The 10695-nt window shown below is 43.5% G+C and overlaps 1 protein-coding gene across 1 annotated transcript in view; it reads right to left on the bottom strand.

Moving 5' to 3' along the window:
- Positions 1–10695, bottom strand: part of LOC119414872 (E3 ubiquitin-protein ligase RNF31-like) — a 277068-nt gene that overhangs the window by 159424 nt on the left and 106949 nt on the right. Inside the window, exon 2 of the mRNA XM_037681993.1 lies at positions 2151–2306. Coding sequence (XP_037537921.1) covers positions 2151–2186 — 36 coding nt within the window. The 5' untranslated portion in view covers positions 2187–2306. The remainder of the gene's footprint in view (positions 1–2150; positions 2307–10695) is intronic.

Here is a 10695-nt window from a genome sequence, read left to right on the forward strand (position 1 = left end):
CTTGTGTGGGATTTCTCCTTCTGCCTGGCTCCTGAGCTAGTGGGGACACTGTCTGCTCTGTGATACAGAGTCCTGATGACTCCTAACTTGTGCTCCAAAGGGTGATGGGAGTCAAACTGCAAATACTGGTCTGTGTGTGTGGGTTTGTGGTACACCTCAGTTTGCAAATGTCCTCTATCAGAGACTGAGACCTCACAGTCCAAGAAAGCCAACCTGCCATTTTTTACATCTTCTCGTGTGAACTTGATGTATTTATCCACAGAGTTGATGTGGTCAGTGAAATGTTGGACTTCCTGAGATTTGATTTTAACCCAGGTGTCGTCAACATACCTGAACCAATGACTTGGTGGTGTCCCTGAAAAGGACGTCAAGGCTCTCTTTTCTACCTCCTCCATGTACAGGTTGGCAACAATAGGAGAAACTGGAGACCCCATAGCACACCCATGTTTCTGCCTATAATATTGCTCCCCATATGTCAAGTAGGTTGACTGCAGGCACAGTTTCAAGAGTTGACACAGTTGTTCTGTAGAAAGTGTGGTCCTGCTGCTCAGAGTGGTGTCTGATGTTAATTTTAAACTGACCACCTCTACTGCATCATCAACAGGAATGCACGTAAAGAGTGATGTGACATCAAAAGAGACCATTGTTTCATCAGTCTCCATGATGACATCCCTCACCTTGTCCACAAAGTCCATGGTGTTCTGTATGTGGTGTTCTGAGCTGCCAACTAAAGGGATGAGTACAGACGCCAGATATTTGGAAACATTGTAAGTGACAGAGTTAATCATACTAACAATTGGTCTTAAAGGTACACCTTGTTTGTGGATTTTAGGTAAACCATACAGACTAGGTGTGGCCTCCCCTGGGTACAGTCTGTGGTACAGAAAACGGTCAATAGCCTTGTCCTGCTCCAAAATTTTCAGGCAATCTATTAACTTCTTCTTGTAACCACTTCCTGGATCTCTTTTCAGAGGTTCATAAGTGGTTAAGTCACTAAGGAGTGTCATAACTTTCTCATGATAGTCTTTCTGGTTCAAAATCACTGTGCACCTTCCTTTGTCTGCTGGGAGAATGATGATGTTTTTGTCCTTGCTCAGAGTGGTGAGTGCATCCCTCTCCTCTCTACTGATGTTGGAAGGTGGTGGTTTGGCATTGCTGAGGCAGGCTGAAACTTTGATTCTGAGCTGTTCTGCTTCAGCCTCTTTAATTTTGTTGTTGCGGATGGCTGATTCTGTGGCTGTGATGATCACATAATTGTTCTATTCTCTCCGTCTGTGAGGAGGAGGCTTGTTCGCTCCTGGTCTCGTTCTGGGTTTTGTTTGGCTGGAGCATTCTGTTATGGATTTAGGACAACCCAGTTCGTAACGAGACCCGGAACGACACAAGGCAAAGCAATAAGAAGTGACAGTGTTTATTATTTACAGTGGTATTTACAATTATACAAGGTGGTTCCTCTGGAATCCCTGAAGGAGGAAGTGGAATGTCAGGAAGGGGTAGGCCAAGGAGTTGTCTCATATATAATATTCAATTTGTTTGTTTGGTCTTACAGATGGAGGAGATGGTGCATGAAGTGTTCTGAAGAAATCCAACAGAGTCCCAGAGGAGAGGCAGGTCAGGCACGTGGCAGGAGGGCAAGGCACAAAAACGGGAATCCAGAGCGAGGAGAGTCGAAACGAGATGACTGTAGGCACACAAAAACAAGGTAAGTATTTCTTGGCATAAACACAAGACTGGCTGGAAGCATAAGTACCATAGTAAGGGAACAATGCTCCAGCGAAGAGTAGAACTCGACTGCAGCCTTAAGTAGGGTTGTAGCTCGTCAGGTGGATGACCGTCAGCTGATGGTGATTAGCGGCCATCTTGGAGCTGCAGTGAGTGTCACTCTTACAGATGGATGATATGGATGGATGATGAATGGCTGGATGGATGATATGGATGGATGGATGATGGATGGATGATTGGATAGATAGACAGATGGATGGATTTTCCTTCCAGTTTTTGGTGAGATTTTGTCACTGTATTGTTGACCCATTAATCTTTCTGTTTTCCTTTATGCTAATGTTTTGTTGTTTTGCTTTCTTGTGTTCTTGTTTTTCTTGTTGTCATTAAAATATCCATAAATAAAACAAAAATGCAAGAAGAAATTGTACCTTGATGAGCATTTCTAGTTCCATCCTGAGGCTCATTACTTCAAGTGTTACTGCAGCAACTTTACCCACATCAGGATCAGTGACATCGTCAGGAAAGCTCAGCCCATCTGGCTGCTGGTTGGAGTAACCATAGAGACAGAGCACTGCTCGTCCTCCCTGGAAGTTGGGAGCAAACAAGCAAAAAAACACATAAGCAAATTCAGCTACAGCTAAAAACTAAAAACCTTTGAGTTTATACTAACTGACATCACCATGGAAGAGACATTTGAGTTGGCCCAGACAACATCCCAGGGAGGGTGCTGAAAGTCTGTGCCGATCAGCTCTGTGAGGTGCTGGCCGATATCTTTAACTCCTCCCTCACCCTGGCAACTGTTCCCATTCATTAATTAATTAATTCCACCTCTATTTATACAGGCTAACCTCATTGAGTCACAGGGACTCATTTACAATGGGAACCTGTTCCAGACAGGGCATATAAAGTACAGACAACAAAACAGTAGACAATGACACAGCTTCGACTTCCAATAAGCTGATGGACAGCGGCTTCCCCAGCTTCTCTGCAGTCCTACAACAGCAAACTGACTCGTTTTTCAAGCCAGACTAAATGCTGGTCCCTTTTTCAACTGGATTTGTTGTTCAGTGACTCAGAGATCTGGATGGGACCATCCGAAAAAAACTCTTTTGGTCGAAGACCAGCCGCTCCCACCCCATCGGTCACTCTGAACACAGCCTGCCAACCAGGTGGCCCCTCGAGTGGGGAAGTCATTGTCCGAAGGTCCGGTGTTTTTTTTCTCTCTGGACCCCAACCATACTCTTCATCCAGAACTTTATGGTTCTGCTCGGTTCCGACCAGGATCGCTGTGTGGTATTTTGCTGGCTTTCTGTTGGACTGGCTCCTCGTGGTGTCTGCAGTCGGTGTGGGAGAAGTAGACCTGATATGGACCAGAACCAAACCAAGATGGGCTGTGGGGGAACTCATCCTGAACAGAGCCAGTCAACTTCAGCGGGCAGCCCATTACCTTTCACCGAAGGATCGCCCACCTCTGTAAGGTTTGCTGTTGGCAGCGATGGTGCTTGTCAGAACCGGACCTGAACAGAACCAAGCCAAGGACGACTTCAGCCTCTCTGGTCAATTCTCGTCATTGTTCACCTGGAGGAAGCCTCGTGCTGTGAAGCGCCGGAACTGGACCTGAACAAAACTAAGCCAAGGATGACGTTCAGCCTCTTTGGTCAGTTCTCATCATTGTCCGCCTGGAGGAAGCTCTAGTGCTGTGAAGTGCAGAGGAGCAGGAGCAGCTGATCGAAAGAAACCTGGAGTCTGCATCGGAGTTCTGCTGGGCTTCTAAAACTCATCTGGATAATAATTTAGATCCATGCGGGTCCTTCGGGAGCTGGATCATGCTGTTGTCCTTTGTTGATTTGAACCAAGTCAGGACCATGCTTTGCTATTTGTTGTGGATTATCAGCTTCTGCCTGTTGGTACTGAACCCAGCATCTGTTCATCATGAGAGCAGCTGTAGCTGTAGCAGCTGGATCTGGAGCGATTCATCTTCACAGGGATGCTCCCCTCAGCCCAATTCAAACTCCAGTTGGACCACAACATTGGACCCGTTGGACCATTTGATCTACGACGCTGTCTAGTGTGAGACTTTTCTGCATCAGTCTCAATTTCCCCATCATTTTCAGGTCTCTGAATATCTGGAGTCACTGAACATTGTTGACACATCTGGATCTGCCTCTCCCTGCAATCTTCATTGTTTCTGGGTTTGTGTCTTTTTTAACTTTTCTCATGGGTCAATTATGGAGGCTAATTGTCACACTGTTAACTCCTGTAATTACACATGTCACAAAAAACACAAGGAAATGTCTGATAATACTGTTGTTACTGCTCTCATGAATTCAGCCCAACCCTGGACCTCTCACTCATTGCAGCACACCAAATGATTTTAAAAACATGTCAGGACTTCCTTTTCTGCAAGTAAACGCACATAGTTTTTTTGAGAAAACATGACACTTTGAAAATTCTGGTCCGTTCCTCTGGGGCTGATGTAATCTTCATCTCTGAATCCTGGCCAAACAAATATGTCTTGAATATTGACCTGGCAATCAATGTATTTATTTTATACTTATTGCTATGATAGTCACTATTTACATCAGAGAAACCCTGGATTCTAGTCTCGTGTCAGCCAAAACAATCCCAAACCAATTTGAGGCCTTAGCTGTAAACATCACTTTGAATGGAGGCCAGATCTTATCTGTAGTTGGCTGTCTCTGGCTCTATCTTCCCTGATAGTCTTCATAGCTAATTTACAATTCAAAGAAAATTTACTTGCCGAAGATTTAAATATTAACTGGGAAAAGTCAACCCCCCTCTGTGATAAATTCAAGGAATGTTACATATCACTTAATCTGACCCAACTCATTGACTCTCCCACCAGACAGAACAATAAATGTTCTGAAAAATCTTCTATCTTAGGCCCTATTTACACAGACATGGTGGGGGAAAACGTAGTTTTTTTTGTATGTTAATTAGAGGAAAAGATCCACGTTGACACGGACGGATTTAGTGTTTACATGCATCTGGAGGAATCCCGCACCCCCCCGCCCTCCCGAATCCGCTGTAGTTACCATGCTGGATCATTAGTTGTTACTGTGAATTTTGTACATTCACCTAATGCACATGCATGCTGCCTCGGCATGCTCCTTTCCTCTGGGCTAAAAGCTCAGAAACAACAACTTAACAAGTTAAAGCTGGATTTTGGCTGGATTTTGGATAAGAGTCGACAGATTTGATGCCAAGCAGGACCGCTTCATCTAACAGCTCCACACAGGTCGCTGAGTGACCCAGAATTGAGTCGACGATGTCGGCCTTTACTCTGTGATAATCAGTAGCTGATTTACAGCATGTAAATCAACGTTCTTAATAATGTTAGCTTGTGTTTACTTTGATCACACAAGAACCCTCTGAGTTTTTATTTTTCTTGAAAGAAGAAGCTGTCCTCCATCAGGTGGACCGATTCTGAACGAGGCTCGGCCCAAGTGCAGTGCAGGAGGATGTCGAAGAGAGAGATGTTGGATGAACTATTCATTCAAAATTCCTTTCAGTTCTTTTATTCAATCCACATAATGTTTTAAGCTACATTAATCAAAGGAGTGACAGCATGAACAAGCCAGATGAATAACGTGGGACCACTGTAGGGTGGCTGTGGCTGAGTAGTTAGATCAGTCGTCCTCCAATGCGAGAGTTGGGGGTTCGAATCCACCAGCAGTCACATGCCGAAGTGTCCCTGGGCAAGACACTGAACCCCTCATAGCCTCCGATGTGTGTCCCATTGGTGTTTGAATGTGATAAAGCTCTGATTAGTCTCTTTAGAATGATTTGTTTAATTAGCTTTGTAGAGCTCTAGTAGAGTGCTGTGTGGATGGGTAAATGAGGACATAGATTGTAGTGTAAAGCACTTTGAGTATCTTGAAATAAGATAGAAAGGCGCTATATAAGTACAGTCCATTTACTGCATCCAGGCTGAAAACAGAGAGCACAGTCCAGTTCATTAATGCAGTTGACAGTTAACGTGATTTTAATAGTGTGTTCCATTTAATTATCAGTGTTTGTGTGACATACAGTTTGTGGTGTTGAGAAAATAAATAAAAAAATTAACCCGATGTCTTCATTTTTCAAGCTACTCCTCCTTGAATCGCCACCTTATCATGGTGGAGGAGTTTGCGCGCCTGAATGATCCTAGGAGCTATGCTGTTGGGGACAATTATAATTTCCCCTAGTAGGGTCTCCCAAGGCAGATTGGTTTTAGGTGACAGGCCAGACAAAGAGCTATACAGAAATTTTTTATGGACAAAACAAAACAAGGAACTCAGTGTCCCTTCCCCGGATGTGGGTTACCGGGCCCCCACCCTGGATCCAGGCCTGCGGAAGGGGCTCATCGGCAGGCACCTGGTGACAGGGTCTCTGCCCATGGGGCCTGGTTGGGCTCAGCCCGAAGGAGCAGCATGGGTTTGCCTTCCTGTGGACCCACCACCTGAAGGAAGGGCCATAAAAGTCGGGTGCATGATGCCATGGGCAGTGGCCGAAGGCGGGGACCATGGCACTCTGACCCTGGCATACCAAGGATAGCTCTTGGGACATGGAATGTAACCTCTCTGGCAGTGAAGGAGCCTGAGCTTGTGTGCAAGGTTGAGAGGTACCGACTAGATATAGTTGGGCTCACCTCGACGCACAGCATGGGCTCTGGAACTGATCTCCTTGAGAGGGGTTGGTCCTTATTCCACTCTAGAGTTGCCCATGGTGAGAGGCGTTGAGCTGGTGTGGGTCTATTTGTAGCCCCCCTACTTGTTGCCTGTGTATTGGAGTTCTCCCAGGTAGAGAGGGTGCCTTCCCTTCGCCTTCGGGTGGGGGGACGGGCTCTGACTGTTGTTTGTGCCTATGTACCGAATTACAGTTTAGAGTATCTGGCCTTCTTGGAGTCCTTGGCAGGGGTGCTGGAAGGTGTGCCAGCTGGGGACTCCTTAATTCTGCTGGGGGACTTCAATGCCCAGGTGGGTAATGACAGTGTGACCTGGAGGGGCATGATTGGGAAGAACGGCCTCTCTGATCTGAACCCGAGCGGTGTTCTGTTGTTGGACTTCTGTGCTAGTCATAGTTTGTCCATCACAAACACCATGTTTGAACATTAAGGTGTCCATAAGTGCACTTGGCACTAGGATGCCCTAGGTTGTAGATCGATGATTGACTTTATAGTCGTGTCATCTGATTTGCGGCCATTTGTTTTGGACACTCGTGTAAAGAGAGGGGCTGAGCTGTCAACTGATCACCACTTGGTAGTGAGTTGGAGAAGATGCCGGACAGACCCGTGTCAAGTGATGTGCATTTCAAGTGAGGTATGCAGTTCTCATGACCTAATATAAGGTTAAGAGCAGTATAAACCACAGATCTCTGAGTATGTGTTCTGGAAAAGCAAGAAAGGTTTATTTACTGAAACAAATCTATATACTAGTATGTAACAGTGTGTGAAGTCTTTCTAATATACTATGTGTTAAGAGTGTGAAATCCTATCAATTAAGACTTAATCAATCAATGATGAATACATTATGTAGTGTGCTAAGGGCTAGGTTAGCTGCACCTCCACTACAATTATTTAGATATAACGGGTTCTCTCTTTTTCGAGTTAAATTATTGCTATGTGACCGAGATAACTGTGAGTGGATTGTTTAATCAGTGACATGAAACGTTAATTTCCTTTGACCCATCAGAATAAATGTGGTCATTTTTTGAACAGAATCAAAATTTAACATCAAAACATTGTACACTTGATTAGCTGATCTGGTTCTGATTAATAAAACTTGGCACATTTTACTTAATAAGATAACAGGACTTGAAGAAGGCATCTAGACTACTGGCAAAATAGAAGAGTTTAAAGATGGGAAATGAAGAGTTTGAAGACACTTAAAGGGGGGGGGGGTTGTTTACTAGAATTAGCACGTTTCTTTCAACACCAGCCCAACTCTCCGGTACACTTGGTGCGTGACAACTCGTTAACTTTGTAGAAGATAAATCAACTCCGGTACAGAGGTCCATTTCAACGCTACCTTTCAGCATCTCCGATAAGAGTGGCTGGCCATGTCAGGAGTCGTGCCGCTTACTCCGTTCAACAAACACGCTCATCTCCCGGATAGATACACAGCAAGCTGTGAGTCCGTCAGAGGTTCCACTCAGATGTGGAAGAATCTATCACAGACTCCGAAGATAGAGTTTAAGACTAGACTTCATCAGAGACCCACCAGAAGACTCAGGAGAATTCGACAGACTGACTCAGAAGTTCCAGGAAGTGTGGACTCTTAAAAAGAGTTCTCACTTCCGGTCACTTCAGGACTTCCTGATTGGTTGAAACAACCAACAGGGGGTGGTTCTAGTGATGTCAGAGGGTCATTACAAGTCAAGAAAACAACAGGAATGTTTTAGGAACGTCCAGTACAGACAAAAGAAATGTTTTGAAGAAGTGAGAGCAAGCAGGTGCCAGTAGCTTCTTATTTACCGTCTGCTAGGTTTAAAAACAATCCACTTCGTTCTAATAACTCCCTTCTGACTTTCGACCGACATCACTACTCCTCATTCAGACAGAAGATCAAAATGCATAATTACTTTGTAAATAGACATTTAACTTGATTTCTAATTTAAATGAGGATTAAAAAATCATTAATACTGTTTCACAGTTGATTTAAAATGAGTGGTTCACTTCAACATTTAGAAATGGTATGAACTAAACACACTTTTGATTTATCAAGATATTGTACAATAGTAATAATAATATAAAAGAAGAGTGTTCTTTCAACTGATTACTTCAGGATACAATTAGACAGTCTCTGGATGAGCTAATTTGTATTTCTGGATTCAAATCAATGAAATAACAGTTCCTGTCCCATGAAGGTCCTCGGAGACAGGTTTTGGTCGGAGGCCGAGTTCACTACAATTATAGAGCTTAAATTAAGAGATTATTGGGAAATCTTATGTTGAAAGTGATATAACTTTAAATGATTAAGAATAAATTAATTAGTTACTGACTAAAAGTGAAGATAATTGATGGTCAAAAGGTCAAGTTAACAGCTTAATGTTCGTGTGTCAAGTCACCACAGGAAGTGGAAGTCTGAACAGATGGCCAGGCATAGATATAAACACTAGATGCCTCATTGGCTGCTGCGGCGCAGGATTTTCGGCCGCCATCTTGGAACGGTCGTCATTCAGTTAAAGCAGAAGATGTTTCAGCACTTCGCAGCTTATTTCTGTTCTAATCGACGGACTGCTGACGTCAGGTCTCGGGGGATAACTTTTCACAAGTAAGATGAACATATTATTGTTAGTATTTTGTGAATATAATATTCCTGTACTGTATTTATGTCCACCAGCTGATGTGATGTTCAGTGTAACACGGTGTTCAGCTGCAATGAAGCTAACTGAGATCTGATGACAGGAATATTTTTCTAACAAACGTACTCACTATTTCAGTAGCTTTGGTTCATTATCAAGAGATATGTATCATAATTGGAGTTTTGTTTAAGTTGTTTTTGTATGTATGTTAGTTAAGTATGTTTTTGTGAAGACACAAATTTCCTGTTTTCATTTTGAAGGTTTCCCAAAGAACAAGATGTGAGGAAGAGGTGGAAGTATCTTTGAGGAGGATTCATCTGAGCATTGCGGATTTTGATCCAACTGATCAATTGTCCGAATGAGAGATGGTGTGGTACCATCGGTTCACCTTCAAAGAGTAGGAGCATCATTATAAGTTCATTAGAGTTCATAAATTTACATATTTAATTGTCGGTCACAAGGTGAGACACCTCCATGTGTTTATATGAACAGGTAACTATAGACTGTAAAGTTCATATTCATGATGCTTTTTAATTTCAGCTTGAAAACTGCAGGACTAAAGGAACAACAAAAGCTGGAGCTGCTCTGTCTGTGGCCTCTCAGGAACGTGCACATCACACGCACAACCTCAGGAACGTGCACGTCTCACACACAACCTCAGGAACGTGCACGTCACACACACAACCTCGACCTCATGATGTGAGTATTTCTATTTTAAACTTTTATTTTTTCATTGACCCTTTATTTATCCAGGTAGTCTCATTGAGTCACAAGAACTCATTTTCAAGAGAGACCTGTTTAGGAGCAGATGGTGGGGGTTAAGGGCCTTGCTCAGGGGACCAGGGTGGGGCCAATGAGGGTGGAGGCAGGTGAGGGTGTTTCACCTTTTCCACCTCATTTTGATGTTGACGGTACCGGGAGTTGAACCTACGACTTTCCGATCACAGGCCCATCTTCTAACCTCTGCACCACCAATCCCCCACATAACATGATATCATACTGGTCATGGTCATATTAAAATCTCACTGGTTTCCTTCCAGATGTGTTAAACAGCTACTGGTCCCCCTGATGTTTCCATGTGTCTGTGGTCAGTGGATGAAAAGCCTGGCATGAACAAGATGATGCTGGAGATCATCATTTGACGAGAGCTCCCACCTTCTAACTGTGAAGAACAAGAGCAGCTCAGTGACTTCCTCAAGGCTCAGTGAAGGAGCTGAGAGCTGCAGAGAGGCTGATTCATGGAGCTTCAACACAGCAACCTCCAAACATGTCCACCCTCACACAAATCATCCATGAAGACACTGGACCAGAGCACAAGATAATAAGACACTGACAACAATGACAACAATACACATTCACAAATGATTCACACAAATTTAATTTTTTTTAATTGTTTGTTTGTTTTACAATTGAAAAACAGTTTGTTATCCACTGTTGTCATCACTCTTTGTTAAAATCCAGGTCTCTCTTGTAAATGAGTCCTATTGGCTCAGTGGGACTAACCTGTATCAATAAAGGTTGAATGAATATAAATATATACATAACGATTTATTCAACCTTTTATTTATACAGGTTGGCTTCATTGAGCCACAAGGACTCATTTACAAGAGACCTGCTCCAGACAGAACAGTAAACAATGGTAATGATGAACTACAGTAAAAATAATAG

Source organism: Nematolebias whitei, chromosome 9 (assembly GCF_014905685.2).
Source record: "Nematolebias whitei isolate Nwh7 chromosome 9, NemWhi1, whole genome shotgun sequence".
In the NCBI taxonomy this organism is placed as follows: domain Eukaryota; kingdom Metazoa; phylum Chordata; class Actinopteri; order Cyprinodontiformes; family Rivulidae; genus Nematolebias; species Nematolebias whitei.